Genomic DNA, 23015 nt, shown 5'->3' with positions numbered 1-23015 from the left:
CTGTTTTGCTGCCTATACAAGTCATAGTAAAATTAAATCCAGAGTGTGTCTTCCACTTCATGGTCACCTATGGCACAGTCCATAATCTGGCTGTTCAGAGCATTGACTTCATGCTGGCCTGAACAATGGGGTGCTGAACAAAGAAACCGTGCATTTTTACTTGAACATCTGTTGATTGTGCTAGTTTTCAACTGAAAGGCAAGCATGGTACAACAAATAACCACATGACCTATTTTGAGGAAGTAGGAAGCCACCAGGTAGCAATTTCCTTTACACCTGGTAGATGTTCACCGCACACCACCTGCCACTTTAAAATAAATAAACAAACGGGCTCATCCAAACAGGCAACAGAAATGCTGGTTCGTTACCAGATGTCATTCATAAACTTTCAAGTCTAGTTAAATACAAGAAGTGATGTTCACACATATAAACAACAATCACTGGAAAACACACTGCAGGTTTATAATTCTCGAAGACCTTCCCATGTGTTTCAACTTCACTCTGGATTTTCCAGTGACTTTGACCACTGGGTGATCCACATCAATTTCACACTCACTGACAGACATGGTCACTCATATTTTTATGGATACCTGTGGTGATGGAGAGAAAGGGTGAGAATTTGTGGGTAAGAAAGGGAGAAAGAGAGAAATAGAGAAAGAGATAAAGAGATGAGGGAGAGAGAAAGGTATATGACCTTATCAAATCAATGTATCTGAATAATAAATGTGGCGTTAAAATTGGGGACAAACGCACTGATCTCTTCGCCCAGAGAAGAGGTGTCCGGCAAGGCTGCAATCTGAGCCCAACACTGTTTAATGTATATATCAACGATTTGTCAGTAAAGTTGGACCAGAGCACAGCGCTGGGCCTCTGTCTTCTGGACGGAGAGGTAAAATCCCTGTTTTATGCGGATGACTTGGTTCTGCTGTCCCCCACAGAACAGGGACTGCAGCAATAGTTGGACCTACTTGATGAGTACTGCCAAAATTGGGCCCTGGCAGTAAATCTAAAAAAAAACCGACATCATGATTTTTCAGAAAAGACCCAGATGTCAGGAAGTTAAATACAAATTTACTCTCAATGGTACTGTTATCGAACACACTATGAGCTATACTTACCTCAGTCTAACTGTTTCCGCATCAGGGAACTTCAATATGGCAGTGAATGCATTAAAAGAGAAAGCTCGAAGAGCTCTGTATGCAATAAAAAGAAGATTCTACAACATCCAAATCCCAATTAAAATCTGGTTTAAAATATTTGACAGTGTAATCCAGCCTATTGCGCTTTATGGTAGTGAAGTCTGGGGCCCGCTCAGTCACCATAGTTATAGTAAATGGGAAAAACATACAACAGAGGCCATGCATGCGGAATTTTGTTGGAACATCCTCCGTATCCAAAGGAAAACACCAACAAACGCATGTAGGGTGGAACTAGGCAGATACCCACTGATAATAAATATCCAGAAAAGAGCACTAAATTTTTGGAATCACCTTAAATCTAGCCCCCCAGATACCCTCCAGTTTAAAGCCCTTCAAACACAAGAGGGGAACCCAGAAAAGAGTTCCCTGTGTCAGTTGGTACTGAGACTAACTACCCCTATTCAGTTAAACCCTATCCAGTTAAACCCTGACCGGCCCCAGATCAATACTGACCCCCAATCACCAGTTAGAGTGAACCAAATGATCAAACAATGTAAAGAAACGTACTTGGAACATTGGGATAAAGAAACCAAAAGCCAAAGCAGATTAGAATGTTACCGTGCCCTAAAAAGAGATTATAAATTGGCAGACTATCTCTCAACTGTTAGAGACATAAAGCAGAGACAGACCCTCACCAAATACAGGCTAAGTGACCACTATTTGGCAGTTGAAAAAGGAAGACAGAAGAGATTCTGGCAACCAAGAGAAAACAGAATATGCGGCCACTGTTTGACAGATGAGGTTGAAACAGAGGTGCACTTCCTCCTAAAATGCAAAAAAATTGACAAAACAAGGAAAGCATATTTTGACAAACTCAGTGTGGCAACCCCTGACTTTAAAGAACTAGATGATACATCAAAACTAAGAATAATCCTTGGCGAAGGAAATACGGCACATCTTGGTGCACAATACGTAACAGCATGCCATAACCTGAGAGACGGTGAATGACCAACATGCACATATGTACGCACACACTAATCGACATTAACTAACACTAAGAAATTAATATTGAATTGTTAAACTTGCTATTGTGTTGTACTGCTTACAGCTGCAAGAACGTGTAGCAATCAATAAAGGGCTATAGGCCAATTGCAAGTTTATGTACAGGGACATACCTATCCATACACTGTATACTTGTATTTATACTTATGCATTTCAAATATGTATGTCATGTTTTATACTTTGGCAATATAACAATGTCTTTTTATCATGCCAATAAAGTTTTTAAATCGAAATTGAAAAAAAGAGAGAGTGTTTTGAATTTTGATTTTCAATTTTAGTTTCCTCTGAATTACAACTGACACTCTGGAGATATCCATTTTCATCTTCTAAATGATGGCACAATGACACAGCTGTTGCCCCACAGTGCCAGAGATCCAGGTTTGATCCTGACCTCGAGTGCTGCCTGTTTACATGTCCTCCCTGTGACTGCGTGGGTTTCCCCTGGTTTCCTCCCACATCCTGAAGGCATCCCTAAATATTGGTGCAGATCTATCCAGAATCATTTTTTAATATTACGAATTCCCACATTAATCCTAACATCCTCATTGCCAATGTAATATATTATGCTCTAACTTAGATGCACAGTGAATTGCTGAAAAAACATATAAATTAAGGATCTTCAAAATGTCACATTGATTATGATGGATGATTCTCAACTACCGAACGCTGAGTAATGGTACAAACATAGAAACATAGAAAATAGTTGCAGGAAGAGGCCATTCAGCTCTTCAAGCCAGCACCGCCATTCATTGTGATCATGGCTGATCGTCCCCGATCAATAACCCGTGCCTGCCTTCTCCCCATATCCCTTGACTTCACTAGCTCCTAGAGCTCTATCTAACTCTCTCTTAAATCCATCCAGTGACTTGGCCTCCACTGTCCTCTGTGGCAGGGAATTCCATAAATTCACAACTCTCTGGGTGAAAAATTTTTTTTCTCACCTCAACATTGTCTATAGATTTCCATAAGGCAATGTTTCATAATCTTGAACTAAATTCTAGTCAAATCATTTACTGCACAATCAGTTTCCTGGCCATGTTCTCCAGAGACTACTTCACATATAAGTGCACACTTTTGCTCCGTGGCAATTTGGGCTTGTCTCTGGAAGTGATTCTTTGTATTGAATGTGAATAAATTGAATAGCAATTTAGCAAAACAAATTAAAATCCACTTGATCATCCTATAAAGTTGAAACTGTTTAGTTGCATCTTTAGTGAGGGCTGAAAATAAGTTATGTTTTTCGATTAGTTTAGTTTCGTTTAGAGATTTGGCCCACCGAGTCCGCACCGACCAGCAATCCCCACCCATTACCAAGCCAATTAATCTACAAACCTTGTTTGGCTTTGGAGTGTGGGAGGAAACAGAAGATCTTGGAGAAAACCCATGGAGAGCTTATGGAGAAAACGTACGGACTCCGTAATGACAGCACCCGTAGTCAGGATCAAACCTGGCAGCTATAAGGCAGCAACTCTACCACTACGCCACCATGCCACCCAGATTTTTTTTCAGTATAAGGTTGTCTGCACCATACTTGTTGTAAAATCTATTGGAGCCTCTACCTGTCGATGAACATCAGCAGCATTAAATTTTCCAAATGCATCCCAAATGTGTCCACTTTCATCTTCCTGGAAGAATCGGACCTGAATATCATCTGAGAAGGAGAAAACAATAAATCAGAATTAGATTAAACAAAGGTTTCCTCCTCGCAATTAATTTCAGTTTAAATGTAAATGCTAAGAAATAGCCTTCGCACTTTAATATTTCACAAATCTATACAGCATTAGAACCACTAATCTATAAATCATACTAGAAGATGGATAACTTGGGTATAAATGCCGGAATAGCAAGATGGATTCAACAGCGGCTGAATGGGAGAAGCCAGAGGGTAATGGTGGATGGCTGTTTGTCGGGTTGGAAGCAGGTGACTAATGGGGTGCCTCAGGGATCTGTGTTGGGTCCTTTGTTGTTTGTCATGTACATCAATGATCTGGATGAACATTGGGTGGTAAATTGGATTAGTAAGTATGCAGATGATACCAAGATAGTTGTGGATAATGAAGATGATTTCCAAAGTCTACAGAGTGATTTAGGCCATTTGGAAAAATGGGCTGAAAGATGGCAGATGGAGTTTAATGCTGATAAATGTGAGGTGCTACACCTTGGCAGGACAAATCAAAATAGGACGTACATGGTAAATGGTAGGGAATTGAAAAATACAGTTTAACAGAGGGATCTGGGAATAACCGTGCATAGTTCCTTGAAGGTGGAATCTCATATAGATAGGGTGGTAAAGAAAGCTTTTGGTATGCTAGCCTTTATAAATCAGAGCATTGAGTATAGAAGCTGGGATGTAATGTTAAAAGTGTACAAGGCATTGGTGAGACCAAATCTGGAGTATGGTGTACAATTTTGGTCGCCCAATTATAGGAAGGATGTCAACAAAATAGAGAGAGTACAGAGGAGATTTACTAGAATGTTGCCTGGGTTTCAACAGCTAAGTTACAGAGATAGGTTGAATAAGTTAGGTCTTTATTCTCTGGAGCGCAGAAGGTTAAGGGGGGACTTGATAGAGGTCTTTAAAATGATGAGAGGGATAGACAGAGTTGATGTGGACAAGCTTTTCCCTTTGAGAATAGGGAAGATTCAAACAAGAAGACATGACTTCAGAATTAAGGGACAGAAGTTTAGGGGAAACATGAGGGGGAACTTCTTTACTCAGAGAGTGGTAGCGGTGTGGAATGAGCTTCCAGTGGAAGTGGTGGCAGCAGGTTCGTTGGTATCATTTAAAAATAAATTGGATAGGCATATGGATGAGAAGGGAATGGAGGGTTATGGTATGAGTGCAGGCAGGTGGGACTAAGGGAAAAAAGTTGTTCGGCACGGACTTGTATGGCCGAGATGGCCTGTTTCTGTGATGTAATTGTTATGGTTATATGGTTATAACAGAAAATATATCATGTGTTCAATCAAAGGCGACATAGAATGTCAGAAAGGAGATGATTGGACCCGCACCAACCAAGCTTGGTGATAACAGTAGTGTAAGTGACTGGGGTTGATTTCATGCACATAATTTATATGCCACGATCCCCCACATTACATTTTTTTTCCAGAGCTATTATCCTCCCTTTATTGGAAGCAGTTGCTGTGGTTTCTCATAACTTTAATTCTCTTTAAGTAGATTGTTTTCACTCATTATAAATGGATATATTTGCTGTATGGTCGACATATGGCCACTTTATTTTACCATAACAACTGACACAGTGTGGTCAATAAACGCCCGGTTATTGTTTACCTTTTTGTACTTTGTCACACAGCAGAAAGACTTCTTCCCCTCCCAACACACTGCCGGCAGTTTTGGCCATTCGTACTATTCTCAAACTTGATGCATTGGGTGCTTCTACAAAAGGAAACACAACATACACACTTATTTGGTGTAAACTCTTCCTCTAAATTATTTTTAATTATAAATTCAATTATAGGTTAACGGTGAGGGAGAAAGATTTAATAGGAACCTGAGGGGTAACTTTTTTTACACCAAGGGTGGTAGTTATATGTATCGAGCTGCCAGAGGAAGTAGTTGAGGAAGGTACTATCACAATGTTAAAAATACATTTGGACAGGTACATGGATAAGATAGGTTTATAAGGATATGGGCCAACTGCAGGCAAGTGGGATTAGTGTACATGGCATGTTGGTTGGCATGGGCAGGTTGGGCTGAAGGGCCTGCTTTCAATTCCCACTCCGTCTCTATAAGAAATTAAACAAAAAACCCACAATGTTTAAATTACCTTCAAAATTTAGTTTCAGTAGTTTGGAGGAAGGAAGAATTAATTGTGGGACCAGTGCCTGCCATGTTTCAGTTCTGTGTTAAGACTAGCCTGGTTTCACTCGGGATAAGCAGTAACAGGAAGCTTAATGGATGGATGAGACTTTGGGAGTTTTATCCACTGTTCTCTTGCCAGGCCACGGTATGGCTTGATGAGGTTAGGGCAAGTTTCACTGTGAGCCTACTTAAATTCCGAAAAGCCTCTCATCAAAGGAAAGCAATAGGGCTGCATAGTGGCACAGTGGTAGAGTTGCTGCCTTACAGTGCCAGAGACCCGGGTTTGATCCTGACTACGGGTGTTGTCCATACCGACTTTTTACGTTCTCCCTGTGACCCTGTGGGTTTTCTCTGAGTGCTCCAGCTTCCTCACAGTCCAAAGACATACAGGTTTATAGATTAATTGGCTTTGGTAAAAAGCAATTATAAATCGTCCCTAGTTTGTAGGATAGTGCTAGTGTACAGGGATCGCTGGTCGGCGTGGCCTCATTGGGCCAAAGTGCCTGTTTCCGCGCTGTACCTCAAAAATCTTGAGTCTAATCCAAAATAGTTGAATATCCTTTGAAGAAAGGCACTGGCATATCTGAGTTAAAAGCTAAAAAAATAAAATTCCCCAAACTGTTTGGCTATTTCTTAGTTTTGGTCACTGTGACAAAGCACCATGGTGCTAGTCCAGTTGTACCAATGGCAGTTGAACAAGGTGCCCTCATTATTCTCATTCAGGTGCAAAATACCCATATTAGTTATTTAGATCATTCTTCATGAATTGGAATGGCATTAATGTAGCCGGCGAACAGAATGAAAACAAGAGCTCTGCAGTTTCTGTTTTATATGAATACACATTCAGAAAAATAATATCTTTCATTGCTTAAGATTACAACAAACTGATTGAGAAAAAAATCTATTCAGTATTGATATTTAAATTCCACAGCTGCCCACAACCAAACATTCCCTATAGCCCTAATTATTATATATTATGATTTGGATTAACAACTCCAATTTATGGAGTCTTGACTCCATAAGAGAATCTTGACTTATTATCAAACCAAATTATTCACGAGCAATCATTTAAGACACAAAAACATAACTTCATTCTGGCCATAATATAATCCATGGAAAATATACTCACTGCTGTCATAAATGGGTCCAGATATGACTGAGCTAAGTCTATGAGTAAACTTGCCATCACTTCCAGGAAGGTATGGAGTAAACATCAGGCGAACAACACTGAGATCCATGTATTTGGTTTGCTTCTGGGCTTCATGATGAATTCTCTCTCTGTCTTCTTCTAACATTGGAAAAAAATCAGTTTTGCATTAACATTGCATTAATTGCATTACTTGTTCCATTACATCGCATGTTGTTACTATTCTACATGGGACCATCATTTGCTGTTTGTGGGTCACATCTGCTTCAGGTGTCCTATCGACCTATCTTCAAATTGTGCTTTAGTTTCTGCAAGGTGCTGTTAATAAAATTAGAAAGAAAGCTACAATTTATCGCCTCATCAAATCCAACGGAAACATTGTGAAATTAACAGCTCGAGGGCTGAAAAAGTGGTGTAAATTAGGTTGAATTGAATGAGCAATACCAAATCAAAAAGAGAAGTACAAAAATATGAGGGAGAATTGAGTTGAGATTGAGAGAGGAAAAAAAACCATATTGGAAGAGATTTTAAAAATAATTGCAAAATCTATCCATTAATTAGTGAACCCTTAAAGGAGCCAAATCCAACACTTGGTCATTTTAATTATCGGTCAGTAATCAACCGACAGTATCATACTTCTAAAAATGTAATTAGGCTGAAATAAGCAAGATGGTTTTATCTGGTCGTTTTATTTGTATTCATTATATGGTAATATCCTGCCAATCCAAGCATTGGTGAAATACACAGCTAAATCCCACTTTCATGAAGGGGCAATGTTAATGTGGCATATCAAGCTAAGGGTTTTCACATCTACCCTTGCCTGAAAATGCTGAAACTTTTGCACATAAATTATGAATTATTCAATGTGAATATTACATCAAATTATGGCCCAGATGCCAACATGTTACTTATGCTTGCATGCCATTGGGAATGCTTCGATTCTGGTCCGCTCACTGATTTTCACAATGGTGACAGGAAGCAAACTAATTTGAAAGGTGGCAATATGAGGCAATTTTTTCTAGTGGCAATACAATTTATAGCAAATCCCTGCCGTCAATTCCTCTGACTGTTAGTTGGCAGTGAAATGCTTTTGTTACAGATAAGAAACTCCAAACCTGATGTCTAAGTGTGAAGGATTTTATGCATTTTCCATGTCAGGCAATTAATTAATGTAGTGAAAATTGTGATTACTCACAGTAAATAAATCTGGTTCAACCCATCCAAACTGAAGTTAGAGAATGGGAATTCCAGCCAGTCAGTAAAAACTCACATTCAAGGTTTCAAGGTTTTTTGTCACATGTACCAATTAAGTGAAATTCGAATCAAGGTCACTATCTTCTCCCAGGCCAGCAATCTCAGCATTGAGGCCCTAATAACTCCCAGTTAGCTCCTTTAGGCAGGTTGGACATTCACATGCCCAGTACCAGACTCCTGATATGGACTCTCCATTGTGAATGCTGTCATAGGAACAGATTATCAGATGAACAAAATAAATGATTTGAGGATGTGCACAAAACCTCCATGAATTTGGAAATGCAATATGCACACCAGCCCCTGGGAATCTCCGACCCATGCTAACTTAAAATGGGGAAGGAGCATTTTAGATGACGATGTGGACCTCAAATCTGTGTGCAGGGAGTACTCAAAGGTCAGGATAAAGTGTGGAAGGAACACACCTTCTCCCAAACGGTGCGCACACCCACCCTATCAACAAACTCCTTCCTATTTAGCATCATCAATCATCACAAAACCCTCGGAACTTCTATGCACGCAAATCATTATCAATCCTGAGGCACTGCCGAAGAAAAAGAAGAATAAAATTGAATGCCAGCATCAGAATCAGAATCACACTTTATTCGCCAAGTATGTTTTGTAACATACGAGGAATTTCATTTGCCAGGTCAGTCATACAATTAAAAGTAACAGAACACTCAAAAACCCATTTTAACATGAACATCCACCACAGTGACTCCTACACATTCCTCACTGTGATGGAAGGCGAAATATAGTTAGAAACATAGAAACATAGAAAATAGGTGCAGGAGTAGGCCATTCGGCCCTTCGAGCCATTCAATATGATCATGGTTGATCATCCAACTCAGCATCCTGTACCTGCCTTCTCTCCATACCCCCTGATCCCTTTAGCCACATGGGCCACATCTAACTCCCTCTTAAATATAGTCAATGAACTGGCGAAGTTCAAGTCCTTCCCTTAGTTCTTCCTCGGTCTTGGGCCTCGAGCCCCCGTTGACAGGATGATCTTGACTCCCGTAGCCGGTGGCTTTCGGGCCCTCCACGTCGAGGCGATCATGCTCCCACATTGGGGGGGATGCCAGCTCCCCCGCGCCAGGCGATTGAACCTCGCGTCGGGGCTGGGCGAACCTTCCACGACGTTGGAGCTCCTGACTCGGCCTCATCCGAAGACTGCGAGTCCGTGATGTTGGTTGCGGTGGGAGCGATCCCAGGCAAGTAATCAGCTCCTATGTTAAGTCCGCGCCCCGCGGTGGGGCTCACGACAGTCCGAGGAGGCTTCCAGTCCCAGCGATGGTAGGCCGCAGAGCCCGGAGATTGTGATCCGAAAAATAATCACATCTCCGGCAAGGTAGGATCTTGAAAAAATGTTTCCCCCATCCCCTCCCCTCTCCCCTCTCCCCCCACATAAAACAATCCAAAGAACATTAAAACAAAACTTTTAACAAACTAAAAAATAACAAAAGAGTGAAAAGACAAACAGACTGCCGGCAGGGCTGCCTTCTCCCCGGCGCCCCTAGTGGTCTACAGCTGATGTAATAAAACTTTGTAAAATTCAGATTTTACTTGGACTGAACTGAGATCCTGCAATGAAAAGGTGAAGGGGAAATTATTTAATTGGAATATGAGGGGAACTTTTTCACACAAATTGTGGTGGGTGTATGGAACAATAATAATAATAATAATAATAATAATAATAATAATAATAATAATAATAATAATAATAATAATAATAATAATATATTTTATTGTCATTGCACATAAGTGCAATGAGATTTGGGTATGCTGCTTCCATCCGATGTCATACTTAAATAACTAATAACATTTAGATTTAGATACCCCGAGAAACATGGTTTGTAAAAATAGCATTACAACAGTAAAACAGTTCAACAGACTAAAGTGCAGATGTGTCTGTGCGACGTGACCATCCGAGGGAGACAGTCCAGGGGGAGTGGGGGGCACTCAGCAGGGCCGGTTCAGAGCCGCTATAACTCTGGGAATGAAGCTGTTCCTGAGTCTGGAGGTTCGGGCATAGAAGGCCTTGTAACGTCTGCCGGAGGGAAGTAGTTCGAACAGTCCATTACAAGGGTGTGAGGAGTCTTTATGGATGCTGATGGCCTTCCTGAGGCACCGTGTGTGGTAGATGCCCTCCAAGGCCGGTAGCGGTGTCCCAATGATGGCAAAGGAAGTAGTTGAGGCAGGGACTATCCCAATGTCTAAGAAACAGTTAGACAGGTACATGGATCGGACAGGTTTGGTGCGATATGGGTCAAACACGGGTAGGTGGGACTAGTGTGACTGGGATATGTTGGCCAGTGTGGGCAAGTTGGACCAAAGGGCCTGTTTCCACACTGTATGACTTTTGACTCTATGACTCTGAAAGCTCAAACTTCACCATTGCTGTTAAAATCAGATACTATCAAATAACAGGTCTGGGCTCTGGAACTCCCTGACCGATAGATCTGTTGGAATACTTTTGCCATATATACGGTTCATGAAGGTGGCTTCGCAACACCTCAGAAGAACAATTAGGAGCGTCCAATAATGGTGCCTTGACAGTGAGATCCATAGTCCGGGAAATGATTAGACTTTAGAAAGAAAGCAGATTTAGTTTTGCATTTGAATATTGGATGAAGAAAGCAAACTAATAATGTTAACTCACTTTGCAACTGATTCTGTTGCAATTCCACTCCATCTTCATCAGAAAGTGAAGGATTTTCATCATTGAGATCTGACATCCAGGACTTAACCAGCTGTTCTTCTATAATTGCTGCTACATCTTTCTTTGGAACATGAAGGATTCCAAGGTTGGGAAAGCTAATCAGATAATACATTTATCAGCTATCTTCACAGATGCATTTAAAATACCAAGTCAGAATATTTTACTCTATAGCTATAAAATATGTCTTACTTATAGTCAACAAAATAACTTTTATGATAACTTTAGGTGTGGTGATGTGCAACCTGTTACAGATTACAGCAAACAAAGACTTCCATCTGACATTATTCCAGTTATGCTCAGAATGTTTGGATTGAAACTTTCTTACCCAGTGAAAAATCTATTTAAAGAATTCAAGTAGTCTTAACCCAATTCAAGAGCATCATGAGTGATTATTTTGCATATGCATAGGATATGAACTGGAACAATGACTTTAGACTTTAGACTTTTAAGATACGGCATGGAAATAGGCCCTCCAGCCCACCGAGTCCACACGCCGGTAATTACCCCACGCACTAGCATTATCCTACACATCAGGGATAATTTACAGTTTACAGAAGCCAATTAACCTACAAACCTGTACGCATTTGGAGGAAACCGGAGCAAACCGGAGAAAACCCACGCAGTCACAGGGGGAACGTAAAACTCTGTACAGACAGCACCCATGGTCAGGATCGAACCCGGGTCTCTGGTGCTATAATGCCCCTGTCCTACTTAGGAAACCTGAACGGAAACCTCTGGAGACTTTGTGCCCCACCCACGGTTTCCGTGCGGTTCCCGGAGATTTTTGTCAGTCTCCCTACCTGCTTTCACTACCTGCAACCTCCGGCAACCATCTGCAACCTCCGGGAACCACACGGAAACCTTGGGTGGGGCGCAAAGTCTCCAGAGGTTTCCGTTCAAGTTTCCTAAGTGGGACAGGGGCAATAGGCAGCAACCTTATCGCTGCGCCACTATGCCGCACACATGCTGGGGCTTCAGAGAAGTTTGCATTTATACCAAATTATTAGTTGCTGGCTAATAAATTGCTCCATGCCATTTATTTGACATTGAAACAACTTTTGGGTCATTCTAATGGTGATCTTGAAAGAGAAGATCTCAACTTGCCAGTCTCACAGAGCATCAGTCAGGTGTGCCCGTATAATGCCAAGATGAAACTGACGTCGCTGGTTTCAGCGCAATGCTCCTTGTTGATGTGCTGCAAGACCACACAGCTCTCAGCAAAGATTATAGAGTAGCTCCTCTATAATCTTTGGCTCTCAGCATGTCTGCCAGCAGGTCAAACTCTGCAGCTGCTTTTACGGAACATACTGCAATTTACAAAAAACTTACTTCTTTGGTGTGTGGGAGGAAACTGGAGCTCCTTGGGAAAACCTGCGCAGTCACGGGGAGAACATGCAAACTCCACGCAGACAGCACCCATAGTCAGAATCAAACCCGGATCTCTGGCACTGTAAGGCAGCAACTCTACCGCTGCGCCACAGTGCCATTTGGACAGAGTGGTGGAGAACAGTGCCCGCAATTGGCATGTACTTCATGCATTGAGGGCTGGGAAGACCCTCCATGGCTGAAGTTAGGAGTGCTTGGCAGGAACTTGACCGGGTGTTAAGAACAGGAGTACGGTTGCTGAATGCGATGTACCTTGGAGAATCTAGCAATTTGGGCAAATGCCCTTTCCAATTGCTCCTATGCTGCTTGCTGCTGTGTGAAGTCACCTCTCCTTGAGTATAGAGCTTAGGTGACCTCCCAATGAAAGAGTGAGTAGCAAACATTGAGATGTGGCAAAGCTCAGAATCAACAGCCTGGAATGATGCTATATCTAGTGCGGCACAGTGGCACAGTGGTAGAGTTGCTGCCGGGGTGCGATCCTGACTGCGGGTGCTGACTGTATGGAGTTTGCACGTTCCCCCCATGACTTGCATGAGTTTTCTCGAAGAACTTTGGTTTCCTCCCACACTCCAAAGATGTGCAGGTTTGTAAGTTAATTGGCTTGGTATAAATTTAAAAATTGTCCCTAGTGCAGGGTAGTCTTAATGTGCAGGGATCGCTGGTCGGTGTGGACTCAGTGGGATGAAGGGCTTGTTTCCGTGCTGTATCTCTAAACTAAACCAAACTAAACTAAACTAGTAAGCTGAGAATGATTGTGACCCTGATCTCCACAGAGTCCAAGGCACATATGAGGTTATATTTCAGGTCATAGTTGGTCAGGCATATCAGTATGGACAAAGACTGCTGTTCAACTGCTGGCCCTAAAAATAACTTGGTTTCAGAAGAAGCAGGGTTTGGAAAGCTGATTGTTGTAACCGTTATCTTTCAGACCAGTGAGGTGGAAAATCTCACTGCGGATGAATTTTGCATTTCGCAGTTCTGTTAACGTCATTGGGGAATCTTTGTGTTTGACAAAATGCCCAAGGGAGAATTAAAATACTGCCAAAAATGAAGATGGATTTCCCAACAGGTGCTTGGACACCCAGAAATGTATACAAAATTAATCTATTCTTGTTTAACCCAATTTTCAACAGCACGGAATTGTTTTATTTTCTCATCTCAAAACTTTCAGTCTGATCTCTACTGCTTTATACAAAGCATAAAGAGCTAATTCTTGGGAGCAGAGCTGTGAAATTTTCTAGACAGTACATCAGTAAAAATTGCGAGTTCAGTTCAAATTGAGACCAACACCATAACAGTTGGTCCAGGTCCACCACCGATTTTCCAGCAACTGGTGGTCTGGCACCTCCCCTAATCTGGACAAAATTATGAGAGCGCGCTTGAAATCCCCCCCCCCCCCCCCCTCCCCCCCCCCCCCCCCCCCCCCCCCCCCCCCCCCCCCCCCCCCCCCCCCCCCGAAAATGTGGTACCTAGGCTGGGTAAGGCAGCCGATCTCAACCTCATCGGGACTTCCTCACCAAGTGTCAGCTCAAATTTGCTCCCTGCAGCCGGGGCTCTGGAACTCTACCCCGCCCAGAGCCGGCAGAACCGTTCCCATAGCCGACTTCCGAGGGCCAAATTTGCGGACCTGTATCTTGGCCCCATGATGACCTCTATTGGTCCGGGCAAAACGGATAATATAGCAAGGCTCTAGAACCAAGTGTGCCGGAAAATCATTTGTGGATCTGTAATATTTTGCAAGTGACCTCAGATTGGGGAGAAACACAATGGGACAGTAGTAAACCAGTAATCTATTAACCACCATCATTCTCACCCCATTTCCTCCCCAAAACCCTTTCCGTCAACTTTATTCAAAGGAATAAAGAACATTGTCTGACTCTAGCAGAATTGAATAAGAGACCCATGTTTGACTAACCAGTAAGGTGGCAATTTGGTGGGACAGGCTTGGGTACAGTGGCATAGCGGTAGAGTTGCAGCCTCACAGCGCCAGAGATCCGGGTTCGATCCTGACTGTGGATGCTGCCTGTACGGAGTTTGTACTTTCTTCCCGTGAACATGTGGGTTTTCTCCGGGTGCTCCGGTTTGCTCCCACAGTCCAAAAGACATTCAGGTTTGTAGGTTAATTAGTTTTGGTAAAAATTGTAAATTGCCCCTAGTATGTAGGATAGTGTTATTGTATGGGGTAATCACTGTTCGGTGCAGACCCAGTGGGCTGAAGGGTCTATTTCCACGCTGTATATCTGTATCTGTATCATTACCTATTAAATATTGTTAATTTCAATCCACCAATAATATGTCCTTCACCAAGGGACCAGGCAAAACCTTTTGGTTTTCCAGGGAAGGGTTAGATTAAAGTTACTTCCTTGATTATTCACCTCATTTTACTAATTTGACATGCAAAATACCTGTACCATTTTTTGGTTTTATGTCAAAATTATAGCCATATGCCAAAATTGTAGCTTGAACGTAACTTATTTCCAAAAAACATTTTTGCAGTTGTTATTTCTGATTTGCTATATTCATCTAACCTACAGTTCAGATTCTAAACTTAAATAAGCTGAATCTGAAATAAACTTCTGAATTCCTGCATTGCTTTGAACCTTTTTTCCTACCTTGTGGTCATGTCCTCGGAATCTATCTCAGCAAAACAGATCCCATTTTTACATTGTCTTCCTACCAGGCTGTGAACATGCAGAAGTGGCGGCTCATCGCTGGTAACCAACTGCACAATAACCCTGGCAGGCCCTGTGTAGTTGTGGATCTATAAATCAAATGAAAGGTTGGGATTTGTCGTCATTTTGTGGTATGGTACAAGGTGAGATAAAAACAAAGAGGACGGAATTAGATTTTTTTTAATGTAAAGAAATGTAAAATGAATTTATCTGCCTGTCAGCAGATATATGTTAGCCTGGATTATACATGAAATGGCTGTAATGCAAGTATGCCCCCTGTTGCAATTCCACAGCTGAACAAAATATGGGCACCAAAACTGAGGAAGGATGAGCTGACATTCCCGAAACGTCACCCAAGATGTTGCCTATCCCACTGAGTTACTCCAGCAATTTTGTGTCTAATGCCCGTATGATGACTGGGCCACAGATGGTGGAAGCTGAGCCTCAGTCATTGGACTGTTCTGATGGCAGCGCATGCGGTGAAAGACCCATTCAGGTAACTGACGTTCAGACATTTCAAACTAGTTGAAATACGTTTCATCTTAAAACTTAAATAGCATTTCAAAAATTATTAATAATAAAATGTAAATGTTGTGATAAATGCATTAAACTTGTGAAAATTAATTAAAACATATTACACACATGCAAATTTAAGCAGAGGGATCTCGGAGTATAAGTAAATAGATCCCTGACAGTGGTATCGTTGGTAGTTAGGGTGGAAAAAAAGGCTTTTGGAACATTGGCCTTCATCTTCCAACGTGCTATTGTAAATGTAATGTACTGTGTGGAGAATTATCAAGTGGCAGGAAACTCAACAATAGTTTAAGGTCAGAACTTTTGGCTTCAGTGTGTGTGTTTTATTGAGCTTTGCTTGTGTTGAAAAGTAGGAGTGCTCCTCTTGATTTCCTGTGTCCACACGGCCACTTGCACTTGTCAGCATTGCTCAACAATAATGTCCATTAATATGTCCTACAGGATATCCTCAATATTAGGACACCCATGTCCTAAAATAGTGTCCATTTCAGTTTAAATTATGTCAGTAACAATTTGAATAGTTCCTGTCTATATTTGCACAATTCTTAAGTTGTAGTTTCATGTGTGTAAACTGATCATATATATTTTTTAACCATTGGTCACTTGCTGAGGAGCAACAGTTTTATAAAATCTTTCTATCTGCAATTATCTTTCTGTTTAGTTCCATCACCCCTCCTGCACTAGAATTTGTTCTCTTCAAAGCGATAGTCCAGTTTGCGTTGAATAACTAAAGATTGAATTCATGCAAAAGGACCCAATGTGTTGGACTGACTCAGTGGGTCAAGCAGTATCTCTGGAGAACATGGATATGTGACTTTTTGCATCAGGACCCTTCTTCAGAATGATTGTGGGGAGGGGGGGTGGAGAAAGTTGGAAGTGAGGAGAGGCAGGACAAAGCGTGGCAGGGTAATAGGTGGACACAGGCCAAGGGGGAAGTTTATAGGTGGTTGGAACAAAGGCCAGGGATTAAAGCAGAGGGTGCGAAACAAACAGATTGAAGAGTTGTAAATTGTGAAGTCAGATGAAGCACTTGTAGGATTTGTATTCTCCATGTTCTCCAGATATGCTGCTTGACCTGCTGAGTTACTCCAGCACTTTGTGTCCTTTGTTCCTTTTCTGCAGTTCCTTGTTTCTACATTAAACTCATGCAATTTTTCCAGGGTGTACCTAACAAACTGCTGATATTGCTCTTGCAAACTAGGAAATTAAAATAACTCACAACAAAAAGTCGTAAGATTAATCAATTTAAAATAAATAATTATGACAACTTCATAGTTGAAACCTCCGCTGTTTCTCAAATGCACTTGTGTAATTACTATTAAAACATGTTGAAATTAGGAGCTGGATCTAGATGTGAGTATCAGTCATAGTTTTTGCTTGGCACTCATGAAATTTAAGGTTTGATTTCATTTAAAGAAGCTTGTTCAGGAAATGCTTAAGGTCAATTTTGAAATGCATTTATATTGCTGTAGGTTGTAGAAGCTCCTTCTGTAGAGGTTTGTAAAGCTAACGTCTCTTTAAATTTGATAGATTTTCATTTATTAATTGACATTGTAGCGGTTTCATGTGGACTATATCAAGGCAGATTTTTGTTCTGTCATCAGTCTGAAGAAGGGTCTCGACCTGAAACATCACCCATTCCTTCTCTCCAGAGATGCTGCCTGACGTCAGCATTTTGTGTCTACCTCAGACATTCCTTTAGTGTTTGTATAACAGTCTTGTGCAAGGTGTTTGCTGGAAGTCAGTGGGACCAATTTTACACCCTATCTTTAACATTCACTACAGGTACGCCATATAGGCCAATGTATTTTTAAAGTGGACACAGACTGCTGGGTGTGAATGATACAAACATTTTCATCATATGGTGAGCACCCAAAAAGTCTTTAAAGAGAGTACTGTAGGTTGGTTTGAAATAGCCTGGAATGTTTATGGAGATATAAGAACATTAGAATTAAGAGCAAGTATAGACCATGTTGCTATTGAAACCTGCTCTGTTGTTGAATAAGACCATGGCTTAAAGGTGGCAATGCAAATAGTTAATTTAGTTAGGAAGGCATATGAGATACTGAACTTCATAAGTTAGGACATTTACAGTAGTAGGGAGGTTGTGCTCTATTTTTATAAATTTTAGTCAGACTGCTGGAGCATTGTTTGCACTTCTCGTCACCAATATATAGGAAGTATATGATTGCGCTCGGGATGGTTTGCAACAGATTCATCAGGATGTTCCCTGGGATGGAGTAGTTCAATTATGAGCCAACACTGGATAATTTAGATCTGTTAACATTCTCCACTCCAGATGAGGAGGGGGTTATCAGTGAAGATGTTTGAGGCATATTAAATTATGAAGGGTATACAGTATACAGGCTAGACTGCACCCTCGTATCAGTGACAGATAAAATTAGTTCTCACAGGTTTGGGAAAGGAAGCAGGGATTGAGAGGCGATATGAGGAATCCTTCCTCACAGAGAGTGGTAGGTATTTGGAATGCATTGCCTGAGAATTGGTTGAACCTGGATTGCTGATGGCATTTAAGAAGTGTTTAGATGAACACTTGATCTGCAGAATAAGAGGAGATTTTCAATTAATAGTTATGATTTTTTACGTAACTGTGGATCAGGTGCTGGGCAATGGGATTAGTACAGAAGGAATATTCAGCCTCCACAACTGTGGTAGGAATTTCCAAAGGTTCGCAGTCCACAGAGAGAAGAAAGAAATGTACCTTCAGGAAGGAGATGAGGAGGAATTTATTTAGTCAAAGGGTGGTGAAACTGGAATTCATTGCCACAGAAGGCTGTGGAGGCCATTTTTAAGGCAGAGATTGATAGATTTCTGATTAGTACAAGTGTTATGGGTTGTGGGGAGAAGGCAGGAGAATGGGGTTATGAGGGAGAGATAGATCAGCCATAATTGAACAGTGGAGTAGACTTGATGGGACGAAAATGTCCAATTCTGCTCCTATCGTTTATGAACATGAACTTATGAAATGCCTCCTTGATTTTGTGTTAAATCAGCAACCTCTTATTCTGAAACTATCCCTGGCTTTATATTCCCACAGTGGGAAACGTACCCCAGAACATGATTTGCAGAACCTGTTTCTATAAGACCACCTTTTCTTCCTCCAAAGTACAATGAGTGTGGAATTTCTGTGGGTGTTGAAGCGACATGAATATCCACCTTGTGTGGAAGTTTAATTAAGCTTCCCATCTCACAATTAAGGTTTACAATTAGATAAGGTTTTACAATACAATACATTGTATTATTTCTACTTGGTTTTAGTTAACAATACATATTTATAAGTTATCTTGTGACACCAAATGTTTAAAGAGAAGTTTTAATCATGCAGTTAGTTCATAGATTTGGTTACATTACCTACCTTCACAGCTGGATATGTTTTATTGTTCTTTTCACTTGAAACCCCAGGTAAACCTCCATGAGATGGTCCTTCACATCCATAACGAAACCGAAAGCCACGCTTCAAAATAGAAATGCAATGAACTAACTACAGTGTTTCTCAGGTGATTGTAAAATGTTTAACAGTTACAGTGAAATGACAGTGAAATGTTATAGTGGCCATTGGGTGGCACCATCACAGCGGCACAGTGACGCGGGGGTAGAGTTGCTGCCTTACAACGCCAGAGACCTGGGTTGATCCTGGCTACGGGTGCTGTCTGTATGGTTTGTACGTTCTCTCTATGACCTGTGTGGATTTTTTTCTGGGTGCTCCGGTTTCCTCCCACATTCCAAAGACATACAGGTTTGTAGGCTAATTGGTTTTGGTAAAATGGGAAATTGTCCCTAGCGTGTAGTTCGTTCGCTCGTGTGTCAGACGACATATAGCTCGCTGTTGGCTTCTGTCATTGTCCAACATGTTGACAGAATTGGTCGCCCGATGTGTCACAAAGTGCATCGTGTCGTCGTTTCCAGGGATCGCCGCGAGGAGGCTTCTGTCATGATCATTTAGTGTGTAGTAGGATAGTGTTAGTGTTTGGGGACCGCTGGTCGGCGTGGACTCAGTGGATCGAATGGCCTGTTTCCATGCTGTATCTCTAAACTAAACTAAACTAAACAAATATTAAACTCGGGTTTGCTAATGCTGTTTTTTTCATTGAGCTTAATTGAATTGAGATACAGGATAGAAACAGACCCTTCAGCCCACTTAATCCACGCTGGCCAGCGATCACTCACTCACACTTTCATATCCACTCCCGACACATTAGAGGTAATTCAGAGTCGCCTATTAACCTACAAACCAGCACATATTTGGGATGTGGGAGGAAACCGGAGCACCTGGAGGAAACCCACTTAGTCACAGGGAGAACATGAAAAATCCACACCGACAACACCTGCAGTCAGCAGCACTACCAGCTGAGCCACTGTGTCAACCCTGTTTAGGTTCAGACATGAGCCTTTCAGTTTCTCAAGGAAGTTTTGGAATTCAGTTGGATTGTAAATGAGCCGCATGTTAATCACCTTGTTTCTGTATCCTATTACTATTTTTATGAACAAATATCTCTTAATCTCTGTTGAATTTTTTCATTTGGGAGTCCTGCCATTTTCACAATGGTTTGTTTGAAATATTGCTTCTTACAGTGCTCTTCCAGTAGCTCTACCGCTACGCCGATGTACTGCCCGTTATTAAGCAATCAGATAACCACCTAATTTAATTTGAATAGGTGTCTAGTTATTTCCAGAGATTCATAATTTTCCTGCAATGTATCAGAGCCAAACATAATATGAAAAACCACCTGTGCAATCCACAAGATTAAAAGGTGCCTACACTAGAGGCATGAACCTTACTGTTACCAGTAAAATGAAAAAGATTATTGGATGATTTGTTTTCGCTTACCTGCTTAGGTTGTTCAATGATTTCAATGTAGGGATCACATGCTAAATATGAAAAAAATACCAACTTTAGTTATAATTTTAGAGACCATTTGGATTGGATATTTATCAGAGAGCATTGATATTTGTCTTCCCACTACTCCATTTATACTGAGAAGTGGAGTGATAGACAGGAATCATGTGGCTGTTCATGCTTTGAATCAGCCTCAAAGTGGAAAATTGATTAAAACCACCATAGCAAGTGACAACCTTGATGAAAATATTTATTTTTGCATCCTGGGTTCATTTTTCTTGTTCCAGCAGTTAGAACACACAAACACATCTTTTACTTGCCATTATCGGATCGACATCAGCCAAAAGCATTATAGAAGGTATGATCCCACAACTCCAAAGCTGCAGAGGAGGGTATGAATAATTATTCAACTAGCTTCCCGTGGAAAGTTGTTAAGAATCAGCTGTCTACACTCGAATGATCTCTGCCCACAGCTTGGCAAGAAATCCTAAACCTAGATAGGAGGGGAAACCCTTCTCCAAAGATGTAATTTTATTTTTGCTATGTACAGCACAAAGGAAACATCTCCTGTCAGAGAGTAACAATTATTGCAGCCACTTACTGAAGTGTGAAGCAGCAGCTGAAGGGTTTAAATCTTGATAGCTGAGAACGTAGTTGATGTCAATGTTATTGTAGTGATCAATGTTCTCCATCTAGACAAAAGATAACCAGAACATGTATTCTCACTGTTCTTCCAAGGAAATGGTTTTGAAGATATCTTATGCTAAGGAACAGATTTTAGAATGTTCTATACTCATTTGTGAATTCCTTTTGCGTTCATCAAGTAATATTCATCTATCAATTTTCATTAGTATCAATGTAAAAATGCTTGCCAATATACACTTCAGGATTTAATATGTTTCAAACAAGGCCCTTCATACTGTTCTAAATTGCAGTGGTAAGTGATCTAGCCATTCCAATGTTGTTACCACAAGACAACTAGCCCATTCCAGATATCTGTCTCGTAAACTTCTGAACTTCTTCTAACATGTTAAGACCCTTTCTTGAACAGTGAGATGAATACTGTGTACATAATTCCAGATTTGGCCTCACCGTTACCTAATATAACTGAAACATAACCTCGACATTTTTACATGTAGGAAGGAACTACAGAGGAAGGAACTTACAGAGATAGGTTGAATAAGTTAGGTCTTTATTCTCTGGAGAGCGCAGAAGGTTAAGGGGGGACTTGATAGAGGTCTTTAAAATGATGAGAGGGATAGACAGAGTTGATGTGGACAAGCTTTTCCCTTTGAGAATAGGGAAGATTCAAACAAGAGGACATGACTTCAGAATTAAGGGACAGAAGTTTAGGGGTAACATGAGGGGGAACTTCTTTACTCAGAGAGTGGTAGCGGTGTGGAATGAGCTTCCAGTGGAAGTGGTGGCGGCAGGTTCGTTGGTATCATTTAAAAATAAATTGGATAGGCATATGGATGAGAAGAGAATGGAGGGTTATGGTATGAGTGCAGGCAGGTGGGACTAAGGGAAAAAAGTTGTTCGGCACAGACTTGTAGGGCCGAGATGGCCTGTTTCCGTGCTGTAATTGTTATATGGTTATATGTTGTTATATATGGAACCGGTTTAAACCGAAGATAGACACAAAATGCTGGAGTAACAGAGCGGGACAGGCAGCATCTCTGGAGAAAAGGAAACGGTGATGTATTTTTGACATTTAGTTCCCCTGACAGTGAACAACTGTCTGTTACTTCTGTGTAAGTAGGTCTGCAATACATGACTTCCTGTACCAGTACACCAACCCTCTGTGAACCAAGCACTAGAACACCCAGATATGTTTGCATCTCAGGACTCTGCAAGCTCTTAGCATTTAAAGAATATGCTACTATTTATCACTTTTCTAATCAAAGTGCCAATTTCACATTTACCTACATGGCATTATTCAGATCTTTGACCAATCACTTAACCCATCTATTTCTCTTCACAGCCTCTGTATGTCATCTTCAAACATTACTTCTTAAAGAACTAAAATCTGACTTTCCTTCCATCAAAACACCATTGACTCTGCCTGATTACCCTGCAATAAGGTCTCTGACATTACTTTCTAACCTTTTCCCCATTGGCAGATGTTGAGCTGACTGCCTCTAGTTTCCTGCTTTCTATCACCCTTCATATGTGAATAAAAGAGTGGCATTTACTGTTTTCCAATTTAATGGAACTTATCTAATTCCAGAGAGCTTTGGAAAATTAAAACCAATGCATCAACTAACTCACTAGCCACATTAACTAAGAAGGAAGGATAACAACCTTCAGGACCTAGAGATCTGCCATCCTGCATCGCCAACAGCACCATTTCCCTGCTGATTGTAATTTTCATTCTTTCCTTTCTTCCTCGCAATTCTCTAAGTACAGATATCCCTGAAA

General features: G+C 41.1%; 1 protein-coding gene across 1 annotated transcript in view; it reads right to left on the bottom strand.

The window, feature by feature from the left end:
• LOC129701718 (nuclear factor NF-kappa-B p105 subunit-like) overlaps positions 1–22705 on the bottom strand; it is a 38922-nt gene extending 16217 nt beyond the window's left edge. Inside the window, exons 1-8 of the mRNA XM_055643090.1 lie at positions 21196–22705; positions 20586–20626; positions 19113–19211; positions 15143–15291; positions 11085–11239; positions 7154–7312; positions 5494–5598; positions 3761–3852 (exon numbers count right to left, since the gene is read on the bottom strand). Coding sequence (XP_055499065.1) covers positions 3761–3852; positions 5494–5598; positions 7154–7312; positions 11085–11239; positions 15143–15291; positions 19113–19211; positions 20586–20626; positions 21196–21286 — 891 coding nt within the window. The 5' untranslated portion in view covers positions 21287–22705. The remainder of the gene's footprint in view (positions 1–3760; positions 3853–5493; positions 5599–7153; positions 7313–11084; positions 11240–15142; positions 15292–19112; positions 19212–20585; positions 20627–21195) is intronic.
• Between the last annotated feature and the right edge of the window lie 310 nt (positions 22706–23015).

The sequence above is a fragment of the Leucoraja erinacea genome, chromosome 11, assembly GCF_028641065.1.
Source record: "Leucoraja erinacea ecotype New England chromosome 11, Leri_hhj_1, whole genome shotgun sequence".
NCBI lineage: Eukaryota > Metazoa > Chordata > Chondrichthyes > Rajiformes > Rajidae > Leucoraja > Leucoraja erinaceus.
This window is presented reverse-complemented; position numbering and strand designations above follow the sequence as displayed.